Source organism: Natator depressus, chromosome 14 (genome assembly GCF_965152275.1).
Source record: "Natator depressus isolate rNatDep1 chromosome 14, rNatDep2.hap1, whole genome shotgun sequence".
In the NCBI taxonomy this organism is placed as follows: domain Eukaryota; kingdom Metazoa; phylum Chordata; order Testudines; family Cheloniidae; genus Natator; species Natator depressus.
Window position 1 is genome coordinate 15,404,811 of NC_134247.1, and position 18,168 is coordinate 15,422,978.

Sequence of the window (18,168 nt, forward strand, 5' to 3'; positions counted from 1 at the left end):
AAGCTGCAGCCCTGAATTCAGTAAACCAGCTCTTACGAACTGTTCTGGAAGATGAGTAGGCACGTATTTGGACATGTCTCATTCCTCCCCCGCCAGGCATACAAGCCGCAACAGACTCTTCACTCCCTGAAGTGCTGAATACCACAGATTATTGACACAGGTGTGGCTCGTCCTTTCAGCAAGAGCCCTGAAAGATTTTTTTTTTTAAAGTCTGTTTTATAAAAACTTCCAGAACATTGAGTAACTTGTGGTGCCACTTTCCTTGTATTCTTTTCACCAGCTCGAGCTAGACTGGAAGAATATGCACACTTGTATTAAAACATGACTTATTTTTTGACCCTCTGACTACCTGCAGAGAAACCTGCTGTTTTATTTTACATTCCTGGCTTCATAACTTTTCTATTAAATATTCTTGAATGGTGCCAGATTGAGAGCCCTGGAAATCTCTCTTTACTTACAGAGCAATGACACCATACAGCATCAGTGCAAACCTTCTCATATCTTAACCAACCCTTTCATGCCTAGAGATGGTCCCTCAGGCTTGGTCTACACTACAGTTAGGTCGATGTAAGGTAGTTTACGTTGCCCTAACTCTGTAAGCTATTAAAATGTAGCTCCCACTGATGTAACTCGCCTACTACACCAACTTAACTCCACCTCCACGAGGGGCATAGCATAAGATCAGCATTTTAATTTAATTTTAAATAAAGCTTCTTAAACATTTTGAAAACCTTGTTTACTTTATATACGACAATAGTTTAGTTATATAATATATAGACTTAGAGAGAGAGACCTTCTAAAAAAGTTAAAATGTATTACTGGCACACGGAACCTTAAATTAAAGTGAATAAAAGAAGACTCGGCACACCACTTCTGAAAGGTTGCCGACCCCTGGTATAGAAGTAAATACTCATATTGCAGTATGGAAACTGTCAATTCTTCACTAAAGGTGGCTCGCCTCTGTTTTTCAGTGCTTTCAGGACATGGCCCCAATGGCTTCCTCTCATTTTTCTGATAAGTTCATTTTCTCCTCCCAAGCTGGGCAGTTTGCCTGGAGCCATGTGACAGAGCTGGCAAACAGGATATGGCCATAGGAAATGGGCTTGTACTGGGCTTTCTCCCGGGATTCTCCTTTTCTTTTTTATTTTGTTGGGAAAGGAAATAAAACTTTGTACTCTTGTTCGCCCCCTCCCTCCACGCACTTGAACTCTATTCTGTTTACCAGCTTCTCTAATGTAGCATATGTTACAACTGACAACTTTGGTGGGTGGGAGGTGAAATTGCCATTTCTTCCTGCAGCTCACTCTTTGCTCTTAGCTCCTCAAGTCTGATGGATTTTAATATTTTGTCTGTCTCTACTGTAGGAATGACTAGGTCATCCAACTAACTATGTGTATTGGAGCATGTGCATTGCCCTGAGAAGGGTTGAGAAATTAATCATAAACTTTTTCCTGTCTACATATAGGTATTCTTCCCTCTTGCTTTGTTATGGCTGGTAGTGGAGATGAAGTGTTTGCGTCCAGACTTCAGATCCTTTCTGCATCAACTGAATGATGCTGTTGCCTTAGCAGATTCTTTAACGAGATTTTTACTCCCCTCCCTCCACCCAATGCATGAATTGTTGTAAAGAGAAGGAAAATGTCCATTCACTTTTAGCTGTGCCTACTTTCCTGTGGGGTGAAACCTGCTGTAATGACCCTACCACCAACAAGCAAGTATCTTTGTATTGGTCAAACACTCTAATAAAAACTTGGATTAAAGGTCGTCTTCCACTAGGCAGTACGTTCTCCTTGAACCCTGTGAGTGGTCACAAGTGTTGCTGTAACTTCTTTTCATCTCTTTACAAATGTACTTTTGTGTAAATAGCTGTCCCTGTAACACATCAATCTCTGCCAGCCCAGTCTCCAGTATCATGAGTGTGCTTTGAATCTGGACACTGAATTGCAACAATCAGTGGAAAGAGAAAAGGAGTACTTGTGGCACCTTAAAGACTAACCAATTTATTTGAGCATAAGCTTTCGTGAGCTACAGCTCACTTCAGTGGGTTCATTTCATTTAGTCTCTCTCTCCTGATGTCCAGCCATGCCAGCCTGTCAGTTAGCATGCTCTTGTTTTGACTGGGATTGAACCAGTGAATAACTGGATGCTAGTCCTTACACAAGATCCCTGGCTTTGGAACTCTGTACCTCTCTCTTTTCAGGGCACTATACCCATTGTGATCTGCATATGTGGACTTGTTTTTAAAACTTTGTTCAGTAATCAGACACCAAGTTGATGAGCACTAAAGAAATGTATGTATAAATCACAGAAGGCATCATGCCTCAGGATGCCCAGGCTGGGAAAGGATAACAGCACTATCAAGGTGTGTTTAAAATTTATTATGGAAGTGTCCAAAGGCCCTGATCAGGATCAGGGTCCCATTGTGTTGGCTGCTGTACTGACTAATAGGAGGACACTGTAAACCTTTGGAATAGGTACGATCTAATTTAAGACAAGATGGAAAGAGCAGATATAATAAATAACAGGAGGGAGGATCTGATTAACAGAAGTAAGATCAGGCTAATTATGTGAAAACTTGGTGCTTCTAACCCATTCCATTGTTTTAATCAGCAGTGGTGGGGAAACTAGAGGGAGTTTGTGGGTCTGGCTCAGTTGAAAAGGCATGGGAAAGGAGAGAACCCAAGCTGGGGAATTTGACATTGACTTCTCAGTCAATCCAATTTCACAACTTGGATCTTGTTTTTCGCACCCAAGTCCCTCTAGCCATTACATGCTTTCCTTCCCCACAAGGCAGTTATCTTCCCTCTCTCCCCTGCCCCCTCCCCTTCCACATGATTAAAATGCGCTCCTAGTAATTTATGCCACTGCAGCTGTGAAGTTGATGGTAGCTCTTGCCAAAGGGTACCAATCCTAACTCCAGTAGCTGTGGTGTTCTGCGGTGTGGGTGTGCGCTTTGTACTGGATTTATGGATTTTGTTTCAGGAAGGATTTAGCAAGCATTGTTGTAAATAAGTCCATTCTTTCCATCAAATAAAATGGACTTTTCTCGGTAAATCTTCTGAAGCTTAAATTCTTCAGTGTCAGATTCATATTGTTTTCATTTCCTTCCTATGTTTTAATCTCTGTTCCCACTGAGGGGATTGCTGTTGATTTTTGCAGTGGGACCTGATGGTAGGCTGTATTCTTGTGTGGTGTGTGTGTGGTGGTTTGTTTTTTTTTTTTTTGGTTTGGTTTTTGTTTTGTTTAAAAACCTTCCATAGTGGGGACACACCCTGCAGTTTTGTTGGACTGAATCTCTTACTAACAGTCCATATCTCGCCACAGTAGGCTGGGGAGTTTAACTAGAATACGTTGCTTTCATGTTGCAATTCTTACATGTAACAAGCAGAAACAGTGCCTGTCCTTCGTCAACAGGTATGAATCCATCTTGATGGTTCAGTTTAATAATAAATACAACCGTTGGGCTGCCAGAGGGAGTGTCTCATTGCCCAAGCTTTGAAAAAGGCACTTGCTCAACAGTAGTAAATGGGGAAACTTTTTTTCTGAACGCTAGCAGAACAGTAATACTGAAACTTAAATAGTAGCTGAAGTCAATCATTGGTGAAAATGATAATCTTGTAAGTCTTGCTAAACTGCTCTGGAACATGCAGACCAGAAATCATATGGCTTGTTATGCATGAGATTGGTCTAGAGATCATAAAAATGTAGGTGATCAGAGGTCCCTAAAATCTGACTTTTATATTTCCTTGCTCTGCACCTCCATCCACCTGCACCAGATGCTGACCATTAGCAGCATCTCTGTAAGATTTATTGTCCCCTTCACTACTGCTCAGAAGCGGAAAGCAGCCGTAGTGAAACTGACCAGTCTGGCAAATGTCATGGTGTGTGCCACTGCTTGGAGTAGCTGTGAACAGTAACCAGTTGATTGAGGGATGACCAGCGGGAGGGGGATAGATGGCAGTGAAGAGCTGACCTTCCCAACTGGGGAGGTGAGGGGAAGAATTGTGGGGTACACCTTTCTTGAGAGGAGAGAGATGGGAAGGGTCTCCCCCTCTAATGGGAGAAGAAGGGAGATGGACTATTTTACACTAGTGTTCCCACTGTTCTGAGCACTGGTGGCTCTGCAGTAGTGCAAGATTTGGAGAAAACCTCCCGTTTTGAAGACAAGATCTGCCTTTAGTATAAAGAAAAGGAGTACTTGTGGCACCTTAGAGACTAACAAATAAGTACTCCTTTTTCTTTTTGTGGATACAGACTAACACAGCTGCTACTCTGAAACCTGCCTTTAGTATAAAACCTTAGTAAGCAGAGATTGTGTCTCTCTCTCAAGTGGGTCTCTTCAGCCACAGCCATGGCTGCCATAAAACCAACTGAGTAAATTCTTTACCTCTCAGGGGCACATATCCATGGTCTCTCAAGACTGAAAGATGCCGCCTACTACTACTACTTAGTGAATATATTCACTCTATCCTTCACAAAATGGGGTGGGGAAAAACCCCTTTATTTTACACTTCATTCTGGCAGTTTTCACATATCAGCTTGCGATATCAGATGGGACAAAAGCCTTTCCATTAAGCTTGGGATATGAAGGAACAAGAGGTCAGCTCTTTTTCTGTAGCTTGTCTGAGTTTCATACCTCCCTGGTGATGGAGATAGCTATTGGCTAAATAAGCAGCAGTTTATCTCTGGCTTGATTTCATTAGTGTTGTCAGCCCAGTGTCCAGAAAAAGATTTTAACCACAAACATAAATGTAGGTACCCTCCCACACAGCATTCCAGAGCTCAAGGTTGTGAAAACAAAGCAGTGCTGGCGCTCAGTGAAACACTGGGGGTGAAATCCAAGCCCTGTTGACTTCAGTGAGTGCTCCCCATTGGAACATGGTCACTATGTACAACTTTTCACAGATGTCCGACTTATTGACTTAATTTTCACCAAGGAATGTGTATTTTATGGCGGCATAAGTATCTGGCTTGATTCTGGACACAACCAATGCACAGTGCTGCTTGACTAGCCTCAGTGATACTTAGACCTCAGTGGTTCAGGAGCCAAATTAGCGATCAACATGACCCACAAAAGCCACAGTAGTGTGAATTCATTGTTTCATCACAAAGAGCCACAGGAGATACATTAAAGAGCCACTTATGGCTCACAAGCCACAGTCGGAGTATCACTGAGCTAACTTCTCCTTTTCCAGTGCTTTAAGTATATAGTACTATGAATGCTTCTGATGCCTTATGTAAACAGATCAGATCCCTTACTCTGGGGTTTAAAATTTTCCTCCACTTATATTCGTCAAAATGTCTTCCTTTTCTTAAATGCTCTGGAAAACTTGTTAGTCAGTGTCAAAAATGGATATTCTTTTCCACTTACCACACTAAAGGGTGGCAACCCTGCACTTTTACATTGTGCCTCTTTATATTATTCCTCAAAGCTTTCCCTCCCTCAACTTTTAACTTGGTCTGGGATCAGATCCATAGCACATTAAATACAGTGAACTGTTTTTCTTAAAATTTAAACACCCTCACTTCTGCTTCATGTGTTTGAAGCCTATGCTAAAATCTCAAGGGGAACCATGCAGAGTAAAGCCTTTGTTTATATGAAGTCCCACGAACACTAATGGGAGTTATGTCTAAGGCCGTGTCCACACTACAGGCGCTATAGTGGCATAGCTACAGCGCTATCGCTGCACTGCTGTAACCTCGTAGCATCGATGCAGACTACAGCAATGGAAGGGGCTTTTCCATCACTGTAGGAACTCCACCTCCCTGAGTGACAGTAACTAGGTTGAGGGGAAGCATTCTGCCATCAGTCTAGCTGCCTCTATGCTCGGGCTTAGGCCAACATAGCTGTGGTGCTCAGAGCTGTAGATTTCTACCTTTTTGTCAACCTATATTTTAAGTATAGACCAGGCCTTAATGCAGGGATGGGCAAACTATGGCCATATCCGGCCCACAGGACTGTCCTGCCTGGCCCCTGAGCTCCCGGCCGGGGAAGCTCACCCCTGGCCCCTCCCCCGCAGCAACGCCGCCACACGGGCAGCGCGGCTTGTGCACGCCCACCTCCCAGGCTTTCAAATAAGCCTATCCTGCCTCTCTGAGTGGCGGGGGGAAAGGGGGAGTTGGATAAGGGGCAGGAGGCCCCGGGGGGCAGTCAGGGGGCAGTTGGATGGGGTAGAGGTTTGCCCACTCCTGCCTTTAATGCTATGTGGACCTTTTGAGAAGTTAGAAGTTCTGTGCTCCCAGGAGGTGCTGGTGGATGTGGACAGTCAGAGTTCTAATCTCTTTGCCATTATCTAAAGCCTTGTCTACACTACTGGGGTATGTCAACCTAAGTTACGCTACTCCAGCTACATGAATAACTTAACTGCAGTCGATGTAGCTTAGGTCGACTAACCGCAGTGTCTTCACTACACTGTGTCGATGGGAGACACTCTCCCGTTGACTTATCTTACCGTTCTCGGGGATCAGGTGTACCGGAGTCAACCGGAGAGAACTCTGCTGTCAATTTAGTCGGTCTTCACTAGACCTGATAAATCAACACCTGCTGTATCAACTGCAGCAGCGTCGATCTCCCTGGTAGTGAAGACAAATCCTTAGGGATTGTCTACACGTGGAATTATTCTGAGTTAACTTCATGCGTGGACTCGTATACTGGAAGGGAGAAAATGTGGCTTTTTCTGAATTCATTTAACACATTTTGGAAGAAGATGCTTTTATTCTGGAATAAATGCCCCCATATGGAGTTATTCTGGAATAGCTATGGCATTCCAGAATAACTTTCATGTGTAGACAAGCCCTTACTGTATGACTTTGGGCAAGGTGTTGAAATTCTGTTTTCCCATCTATTATATAGGGATACTTCTTGCCTGGTGCAAAAGGATGTTGAGGATTACTAGATGAACACTTTTGAGTGAGTAAAGTACCATGTAGGGGCTAAGAACCAGTCCTTCATTTTAATGGCAAGCCATTTGTAAGGTTTGAAATGAGGGACTTAATGAAAGGTTGTTTAGATGCCTTCAGGTTATTAATCATGGAACAGCAGGTATACTTCATTCATCAGCAAGAAAAATTCATATCCTCTGGGCAGAGGGTGTGGCTATGATTCCTTAGAACTTGTTTTCTTCATTGTGCATGTTTAGAGTTTCTGATGTCTTGGTTGTGCCCTAAGGATGTGGAGACTGGACTTGATGGCATGACTGCAGTTCTGGATAGTCTGGAGATGATGGCATCATGCCTGTCTTGTACAGGTGGCTCCTTTGGTTAAATATATATCTACCAAGTGCTAGGGTGATCCATTTTGTATAAACCGCCATAAATGGGGAAGACTCTTTCCTTCTAGGAACTGTAGAGCACAAACCAAGATAGAGAAACATTTTCCTCCCAGAAATCAATACTATATTTGTGATTTTTGGAATTTCATAGAATCACACCAATCCTGTTCCGCCCTAATTTATTTGTGATATGTTACAGGTCTTAAAACTCAATTTTTTATGCTTAAAACAAGAAAGTTACCAAGAGGAATTTCAGTCATCCAGTTACTACTGTTAAGACTACTGTCTGCTCTTTCCTGAGGCCTGGCCTACACGACAGACGTAAGCTGCCTAGCATTGACCTAGCTGTGGAAATGTCTTTGCTTAAATTTGGCTCCTGTCAGTGTAAGTGCCTATTTAGTAACACCACCTCCCTGAACAGCATAGTCATGATCAGTGTAATTAGGTTAATGCAGGAGCTGTCCCACAATACCTCACACTGACAATACAATCAATACAAGCGCTCCTAGTGAGAACGCGCACTGCCGACACAAGGAGCCAAGTGTGAACACACACAAGCTATTTAATTTGAGATGGATCACTTGATGATTACCTGTTCTGTTCATTCCTTCTGAAGCACCTGGCATTGGCCACTGTTGGAAGACAGGATACTGGACTAGACGAACCATTGGTCTAACCCACTGTGGCTGTTCTTATGTTAAGTAGTTAGATCAGCATAATTTTGTATTGTAGACAATGGCCTCAGTTTCAGATTTACCATTGCAATGATTGCTCCAGATGATTTAAAGGTGACCTGCAAACGGTGTTTTGAAAATTCAGCAACTTAACCTATATGTGGTAAATGCCCTTCTTAGCAGTTATTAGCTTAAAACCATGATAATAAGTGAGTGGCCTGCTGAATGCTTTCTTAGCCTGGTTATTTGGGAAAGTTACCACATTTCTAAAAGCTGTTGAATTTCTGACCATTTCCTTTGGTCACCTTTAAGTATGTTCACAGCAGTATAATTCATTCCAAGGGGATCTCCTCCCATCGTTCTGTGTACCATTCTCATTCATGCGTTAATGTCATCTAGGTATTCCTTGTAGAAAAACAAGGAGAGGCTAGAACTCTAGATAAGGACTAGGGACAATAGGTGCTTACTGAAGTAGTCCTCTTTTCCCAATGGTATCCCCTCAGAAGAAAAGAACAATCAAATAACCACCTCGCTATGGGTGGAGTAAAAAGTAGTTTTCTTTTCCCCACAAAGATGTTAAGATTTAAATTTGTGTATTTAGTGTCTAGATATCAGGGTGAAAAGTGCGATAATATGTATATAGTAAGATCCGTTAAGCTGTGGAATGGTCTCCCATGAGACTGTGCTTGAGACATGATTAAACCACTCTAGGCACAATCCGGCATTGGTTGGAGGGGAAGGACCCAATGATTCTCTTCCATATCTGTAACTGTATGAACTTGTTTTTTTTCATAGGCTAGTCTGTTGTGCTCGTTCTTGGTATGGGAATATTTCACATTTTATGAATTTGCTCTCACAGCAATCCTATGAGGTAGGGAAGGATTATCCCCATTTTACAGATGGGCTGCTGAGGCACACACTGTTAGTGATTTACCCACAGTCACCCACTGTTAGGAATATAGGAACAGATCCCATATCACCTGAATCCCAGTCCAGTGCTTTAACCTGAAGACAGTGTCCCTCCTCTCAGTGGATACTTAAAATTACTTGCTGGGAAATTTCCTGCAGACTCCTAATTTAATGATATAGTCAGGAGAAAATTAAAAATAGATACTTATTATCCATCAAAAGGCTTTTAAATGGCCTGAGAGAATAAGTGGTAGGATACTGGCATCTAGAGACTACACTGTGGGCACATTAGCTATGTATAGGAAGATCAGTACTATCAAAGACACAGTAGTCCAGTCCACTTCAGTTCCACATAAAAGGACAAGACTCGTTCCTAGCCAGCTGGCTGGCAGGCACATGTGTTCCTCCATGTACCTCATTTTTTAAAATAGCCTCAGCCTTATGTTTCTATGACCCGAATGTACTCGCAGCCACAATGCTTTTTAATGAAAGGCGGTAAATATCACTACACTGCATTTAGTTCTACAAAAGGAATGCTGGGTTTTTGATCCCAAAGGCAGTGAAGCCCTCTGGGAATTGGTGGTTTTTATAATGCCAGCCTGATTTTGGCACAGCAAATGTGCAAATTAGCTTACTGACCTCTCCTTCTCTTCCCCTCACCCAACATAAAAAGCCCCTCCTTAATGGAGTATAGTGGTGAAAGTTTGGTTGCTAAGCAACAAGGAGGCAGCATTGTGTTCATTTCAGGTTGAATGAATAGATTCAGTGTTCTGAGAAGCTGAGGAATTTTGGACTTGGAGCCCAATGAATCATGAAAGGCTTTTTTGGGAAGAGGGAGGTGGTTAGAATACTGTTGCCACGGCTGCTTCAGGGTCCTTGTGTCATTTGGGGAGAATTGTGTAAGAACTAGTCATTTTCCTGGGACCTTCGAAGTGTTTTGATGCTTGCTTCCCAAACCTGGCCCTGGATAATCTTTCACCACATTCTCAAGATGACCTTTTTCCATAACCCCCATTCTCTTGTAGAAGTCCATACTGCCAAATTCTTCTCTTAAACCTATGTAAATGTAAGTTCAAAATAACCTCACATGAGTGTAACCATGAACAATTTGGCCCATGGTCTTATCACTACTTAGCAATCCCCTCAAATCAGCAATATTTCCTGTTGCGATGAGTAACTCTTGCTTTCAGTATAGCCACTCTTATCTGAGGCGCTCTGTCAGCAAAGATAATGAACTGGTGTTGCTTCTGATCCTGCCTTGCATTGCAGTGCTAACTCTGGTGCTTGGATGTTACTATTCTGTAGTGCTAATCACACTGTTGGGAGTACCTTGTCAAAAGACTGATAGACTGGCATTTTCACTTCTCCATTTGACTACTTCCCCCTTTTTTTCATGGTGATTTCACTGAGATCTTGGACAGCATTGGGGTCTACCAAACAATTTATATGGGATCTTGTTTCCGTTTATGCCCCTTTAAGGGAATTCTAATATTGAAGTCTGAGTTGTGAATGAATAAAAAGGCTCCCTAACAGGGAGATATACTATGGCTGTGCACTATTGGCTAAGTGTGTTTGTATGTTTTAGGGGTGGTAGGAACCTTCCTCTGAAGCACTCACTGGGTGTTATCCACAGTCAGTGGTCAGGTACCAGGCTTGATGAATCAATGGTCTTAAGACCTGATACTCCCTCCCACCCCCCCAGGTATTGAATACCACAACTCTCACTGAAGTTACTGGGAGCTGAGAATGCTCAGTGCTTGTAGAAATCAAGCCTTAATTCTTCGATAAAATTGTCTTTGCAAGAATAGAAAGCATCCTATAAGGGTTTGATGGCTTTCGTGATGTCAGTAGTTCTGCTGAAAAGGATCTGTGGGTTATAGTGGATCACAAACTGAATGAGTCAACAGCGTGATGCAGTTGCAAAAAAGGCTGCTATCATTTGGAGGTGTATTAGCAGGAGTGTTGAATGTAATTGTCCCACTCTTCTTGGCATTGGTTAGGCTTCAACTGGAATACCTGTTCACTTCTGGATACCATACTTTAAGAAATATGTAAACAGATTGGAGAGAGTCCAGAGAAGAACAACAAAAAGGATAAAAAGTTTAGAAAATCTGACCTATGAGGAAAAGTTAAAAATACTGGGCATCTTTAGTCTTGAGAAAAGAGACTGAGGGGACCTGATAAGTTTTCAAATATGTTAAGGGTTGTTCTAAAGAGGACAGTGATCAATTGTTCTCCACGACCACTGAAGGCAAGACAAGAATAATGGGCTTGATCAAGAGCAAGGGAGATTTTAGATTAGGAAAAAATTTCTGATTATAAGGGTAGTTAGTTCTGGAATAAGCTTCCCACAGAGGTTGTGTAATCCCTATCATTGGAGGTTTGTAAGAACAGGTTGGACAAACACCTGTCAGAGATGAATGTCTAGGTTGACTTGATCCTGCTTCAGCACAGAGGGCTGGACTTGATGACTTCTTGAGGTCCCTTCCAGTCCTACATTTCTGATTTTGAGGGCGAGCATTGCCTTGTGTTTAATATTTTACATTCCTTTCTTCCTTCTAATCTTTATCTAGCTGTTCTGAGAGCCAATATATACATTTGAGTAGCCAGTGACTCTAGTGCATGACCTATCTTGCTAACATTGTTATATTTTCCTCCATCAGGAGTTCTCAGAACTGGAGAAGAGAGATCCCCAGGAGCTAGTTGGTAAGTTGACATAATGCTATAGATCTTAAAATATACATGCAAACCATCTCTTTTTGTGCTTCTCTCTCCACTAATGAAGATCTTGGATCCCTTCTGTTCATGCAGTTTTTAATTGGCTTATCCTCTGTGCTCATTTTCATCTCAGTGGAATATTTTCAGTGACTTAATCTACTGAGCTAATGTTTGTTTGGCTTGAACTTCGGACGGGAGGCAGTCATGCCCAAAATGTGTGCAAATATTTTTATATGCAACTCCAATATAGGGGAAATACAAAAAGGTCTTTTTTTATTCATCTCGAAAATAAAAACTAGTAATGATTTTGTCCAGGCAGCCTCTTTCAGAACCCTCATATAATAGGGGAAGGGGAGGGACTTAAGGAAATTGTTACTGAAAATAGCCTCATCAACACTACTGCTAGTTTTATTTTCTATTTAAAGTATGGATGTATTGTAACACATGGGTTCCGTTTGTTGCCATTGTGCTAAAGAAGGAATCCCTAGACTGTGTAGCCTAAGTCAACATTGCAAAACTGGCATGGAAACTTACCAACCTAAATACAAAATCTGTTCCATCTTTGTCATGAGCAGCAGGATGGTGGGGCAGAATCTGATCTCTTTCTTGCCTATGAAACAATTACTCTGGACGAATAGAATTCTGCAAAAGGTCTAGCCCTACCTGCTTAAAGGACCACTTTTTTGTACCTGCAATTGCTACTACACCTTCACTGTGGCTAACCATAGTGAGTTTGCTTATGATGATTATAGTTAGTAAAAGGGTAAATTGAAGGTGGTGGTGGAGGGAGTTCTTTGCTGTGAATGTTACCCTGTTATGTCAGTGTGTATATCTGACCTATCAGTCCTCATCCTCAAAGGAAACCTGCACACCACTTTCAAAAGATGTGCCTGGAAGCTTAAATACATAACTTTGCTAGACACTAAAAGTGATGGACTGAACAGAGAGACTGAATATATGGCTTATTACAAAATCTGTAAACCACTAACACTCCCCAGTTGCTCGCCTCCCTCCCCCGCCTTCCATTCCTGCCTATGACTGGAGGGGTGTTAACAAGCCATTTTATCTTGAATGGTCCCTTGAAATATGTGTTAATTGCTTATGCGAAACAATCTGTTCCACCTTATATATAGCTGTGACACTCGGAGACTATGGCCTTATCTACACCACCAAGTTTTGTCAACAAAAGTGATGTTGACGTCCAAAAGCCGACATAATAAAAATCGGAATCTCACGTTCACTTTGTTCCCTCTGTCAGCAGAGTGCATCCACAGTGGGGGCACTATCCTCAACAGTGTGAGCAATTGACTGTGGGTACCTATCCCAGACTCCAGCTTGACACCTTCTGTCGCCAGGTGTTGTGGGAAGGCGGAGTGGATTGCGGCGTACCTTGGGACTGGGCTTAATGTCCCGTGATGCATTGCTTTCTGTCCCAGCACTCCATGGGCTTCTGGCTTTCTTTCACAGCATTTTTTTGCAACGGCCCTCCTTTGCTGTGCACCTTGACATCTTTGGGAGAAGATGCTGCACTGCTCTCCTATGCTCTGTTAACTGTCACAAAGACATCGCGGATGGCAGTGCAGTTAATCGTGAAGTTCCTAACTGAAGAAGACTCGCAGGCGCCTGACATGTTGCGTGATATGGATAGAAGCAATTTTAGATTGCTTTTGGCATTCACAGAACAGCTGCATAGGGTAGATCGTCACTTTTGGGGTTGGGAAACAAGTACTGAACAATGGGATCTTATCATGCAGTGTGGAAGAAGAGCAGTAGCTACAGAACTTTTAGATGCAGAAAGCCACCTTCCTAAAACTGCCCTATTGGTAGAGAAGTGTGTGGCAATCGCTGTGTGGAAGCTGGTGACTCCAGACTATCGGTCGGTTGTGAATCAATTTGGAGTGGGGAAGTCAACCACTGGGGCTGTGTTAATGCAAGTGTGCAAGGGAAATGTGCATGAAATAGTGGATAGCTTTGTAGAAATGGGTTTCCCTAACTGTGGGGGGGCAATAGATGGCGCACACATTCCAATTTTGGCATCAGATCACCTTGCGACAAAGTATATCAATAGCATCAATAGGAAGGGGTACTTCTCCATAGTGTTGCAGGCGCTTGTGGATCACTGTGGGTGTTTCACTGACATCAGCGCAAGGTGGTCTGGAAAGGTGCAGGACTCACACATCTTCAGGAACATTGGCCTGTACAGAAAGCTACAAGCGGGGACTTCCTTTCCAAACCAGAAGATTACAGTGGGAGATGTTGAAATGCCCATAGTGATCTTGGGAGACCCGACATACCCCTTACAGCCATGGCTCCTGAAACCTTATACGGGACACCTGGACAGCCATAAGGAGCAGTTCAACAGGCTGAGTAGGTGCCACATGACAGTTGAATGTGCTGTTGGCAGATTAAAGGTGTGCTGGCGATGCCTTTATGGCAGGTTAGACCTTAATGAATATAATATTCCTATAGTCATAGCCGCATGCTGTATGTTGCATAATCTCTGTGAAGCTAAAGTGAAAGGTTTGCTCTGGGATGGAGTGCTGAGGCAGACTGCTTGGCTGCTGATTTTGAGCAGTCAGATGCTAGGGCTATCCGAGGAGCCCAGAGGGGGGCAATTTGAATCAGGGAGGCCTTGAGGCAACACTTTGAAAATGAGAACTAGTGATGTGTATATCCCTGTGATTGGTTCTTCAATGTTACATTACATGTAGTTTTCCTAGGAAGCAATGGTGACATTTGGGGCCTTGTGTTCTAGTAAGCAAATGATTAAAATGCCTGCATGTATTGGTAGTGCCTGCAATCTCAATTTGTAGAAAACAAAGAAAGATGATTTACCATTTGAAAACTTTGCTTTTATTGCACAAGAAACAGCACACACAAAGATGCTTGGTGGGAAAAGAGGAACCAGGGAAGGGCAAAAAGAAAAGGAGTACTTGTGGCACCTTAGAGACTAACCAATTTATTTGAGCATAAGCTTTCGTGAGCTACAGCTCACTTCATCGGATGCATACTGTGGAAAGTGTAGAAGATCTTTTTATACACACAAAGCGTGAAAAAATACCTCCTCCCATCCCACTCTCCTGCTGGTAATAGCTTATCTAAAGTGATCACTCTCCTTACAATGTGTATGATAATCAAGGTGGGCCATTTCCAGCACAAATCCAGGGTTTAACAAGAACGGCTGGGGGGGGGGGGAGGAAAAAACAAGGGGAAATAGGTTACCTTGCATAATGACTTAGCCACTCCCAGTCTCTATTCAAGCCTAAGTTAATTGTATCCAATTTGCAAATGAATTCCAATTCAACAGTCTCTCACTGGAGTCTGGATTTGAAGTTTTTTTGTTGTAATATCGCAACTTTCATGTCTGTAATCGCGTCTGTAATTTGCTTCAGGTTGGGGGGCTGTCTGTAGGCAAGGACTGGCCTGTCTCCCAAGATTTGTGAGAGTGTTGGGTCATCCTTCAGGATAGGTTGTAGATCTACAACCTATCCTGAAGCAAATACTCACCAGCAACCACATACCACACAACAGAACCACTAACCCAGGAACCTGTCCTTGCAACAAAGCCCGTTGCCAACTGTGCCCACATATCTATTCAGGGGACACCATCACAGGACCTAATAACATCAGCCACACTATCAGAGGCTCGTTCACCTGCACATCCACCAATGTGATATATGCCATGTGCCAGCAATGCCCCTCTGCCATGTACATTGGTCAAACTGGACAGTCTCTACATAAAAGAATAAATGGACACAAATCAGATGTCAAGAATTATAACATTCATAAACCAGTCGGAGAACGCGTCAATCTCTCTGGTCACGCAATTACAGACATGAAAGTTGCGATACTACAACAAAAAAACTTCAAATCCAGACTCCAGTGAGAGACTGCTGAATTGGAATTCATTTGCAAATTGGATACAATTAACTTAGGCTTGAATAGAGACTGGGAGTGGCTAAGTCATTATGCAAGGTAACCTGTCCCGTCCCCCCCCTCCCCCGCCGTTCTTGTTAAACCCTGGATTTGTGCTGGAAATGGCCCAACTTGATTATCATACACATTGTAAGGAGAGTGATCACGTTAGATAAGCTATTACCAGCAGGAGAGTGGGGTGGGGGCAGGTATTTTTTCATGCTTTGTGTGTATAAAAAGATCTTCTACACTTTCCACAGTATGCATCCGATGAAGTGAGCTGTAGCTCACGAAAGCTTATGCTCAAATAAATTGGTTAGTCTCTAAGGTGCCACAAGTACTCCTTTTCTTTTTGCGAATACAGACTAACACGGCTGTTACTCTGAAACCAGGGAAGGGTAGACTTTCACAGCTGTGTATAGGTCCAGCTATCATTGTGAAAGTTGTCCGAGGGGGTGGAGTGAATGGGAAAACGAGAAGTCCCGGAAAGTGGAAAGGACTGTGCAGGCGGAGTTTGGAGAGTGGGGGAGAGCATGGGAAAAAGTTCTGAATATGCTGCAGGGGACGGTGAGCACAGGTGTGCTCAGTCTGCAGAATTATTAAGGACTTCAGCATTTGCATTTGCTCCTCCATTACTTTAATCATCCACTCAGTTGCATCCTTAACAAACTCCTGATTCTTTCTTCTGTCCTGCTGTTCAGCTTCCCAGCACTCCTTGTGTTCCCTTTTCTCTGCATTGGAGCAGTGCAGTACCTCCCTGAACATGTCTTCTTTGCTGTCTTGGGCCCTGTCTTACCTGGCGGAGATGGTTGGTTAGGGTGTATAGGGTGTTCCTGAAGGCCACATCTGCTGAAGCAAGGGGAAAATGCACAGAAGCGGGATTGTTAAATTAATGCACAGCATTCAGACATTTCAGTTAAATACACCTTTTACAACATTGCAATCACTTTCTCTCTGATCCTAGCCGGGCACCACATCTCCACGAACACCCAAAGCATGGTGAGTGGCAGGTGGGCCACTCCACGTGGGGAAAAGAGCACATACTTTTTGCAAGGGTCGTTGTGCAGCATATTAAGGAAAAAATTCTAAAATTCTCCCAGACTTTTCCACAGGCGGGGGTAATTCTAGCAGATATCTGGCTGCTAAGGGTAAGCAGGGAAACCAGTGTAAATCTACTCCATACTTGTGGCTTCCGGCCTGCTCCCTATGCTGCTCGCCTATGTGCCACTTTGGTCCCTGCACAAGTGGTGGCTGAATGATGCAGGAAAGTTCCCTACAATGGGGGAAGGAATAAAGCTGTTCTGCCATGAAACCTTCGACAGAGGGTTACGAAGTACCTCCAGGAAACTTTCCTGGAGATCTCTCTCTGGAGGATTCCTGTGAGATCTCAGCATACATAAACACCCTGTTCTGCCGTACCAATTAGCTACCCAGGGAAATGTGCAGCTTACAGAAACACAACCAGCCTTCCGCATTTCTCTACCCTGAACCCACCTCCGCACTACACAAACCACAGCCACTTACCAGGTATCTCTCCTGCTTCTTGCTCACCAGAGAGCAACTGCTGAGTCTGGCTAGACACCTCTGGAGTGGAGAACTGTTCCTGGCTACCTGCCCCACCGGGTGGCCCCGACGGGAGCTGCACATAGTCATCTAACTCCACCACTTCATCAGTAACTTCATCCTCCAGGTTAGGTCCTCTTTCTGCCGCCTCCGAAGTATCAGCAGGGCTCTTGGTGGTGGAGGTGGGTCGCCACTGAGGATAGCGTCCAGCTTCTTATAAAACCAGCAGGTCTTAGGTGAAGCACCGGAGCAATGGTTTGCCTCCCTTGTCTTATTGTACGCCTGCCTCAGATCCTTTATCTTCGCACCTCACTTCAACATCCCGATCATAGGCCTTTTAGCACAAGCCTCAAGAACTGTGCCTGTAGGTATCCCAATTCTTACGGCTCAAGTGCAGCTGGGACTGTACCGCCTCCTCTCCCCATGTGCTGATCAGATCCAACAGCTCAGCAGCTGGCCATGCGGGAGAGCTTTTGGTGCAATAACCCACCATGGTAACCTGAGAAGACGCGATGAGACCTCTCCACACCGAGCCAGCAGGAAATGGAATTTCAAAAATTCTAAGATGCTTTAAACAGGGAGGGGCGGATGGTTGCTTACCTGGCTGCAGGGTAATGGAGTTCAAACTGCTGACCAGAGCAGTCCTAATGGGCATTGTGGGACACCATCTGGAGGCCAATTAAAGCTATGAAATCGAGCCTGGTGTCTACACTGGCTCTTCGTCAACAAAAATTTAGAGGAAAAAGACGTGTCTCATCGGCGTGGTTGTATTTTGTTGCCAAAACTGGGCATTTTTCCCAACAAAAGTCAGATCGCAGTGTGTACACATTCACTGGTTAGTCAACAGAACTCGGTAGTGTAGACAAGGCCTAGGTCTACACTAGCACTTTTGTCAGTCGGGGGCGTGAAAAAACTGACATAAAATTCACCGACAAAAGCTCCAGGGTAGACTCTCCCTCTGACACAACTTCCGCTGCTCTTTGGGGTGGTTTAATTAGGCCGATGGCAGAGCTTTCTCCTGTCAGCATAGAGCAACTACACAGGAGACCTTACAGCAGTGCAGCTGTAAGGTCTGTAGTGTAGACATGTCTACACGTACAGCCCTGCAGCATGTGTGG

The 18,168-nt window shown here is 43.7% G+C and overlaps 1 protein-coding gene across 2 annotated transcripts in view; it reads left to right on the forward strand.

The window, feature by feature from the left end:
• The window catches only part of SAP30BP (SAP30 binding protein), a 57,444-nt gene that overhangs the window by 17,769 nt on the left and 21,507 nt on the right, over positions 1-18,168 (forward strand). For both annotated transcript variants that reach the window (XM_074971488.1, XM_074971487.1), the window contains one exon: positions 11,518-11,560. In XM_074971488.1, coding sequence (XP_074827589.1) covers positions 11,518-11,560 — 43 coding nt within the window. The remainder of the gene's footprint in view (positions 1-11,517; positions 11,561-18,168) is intronic.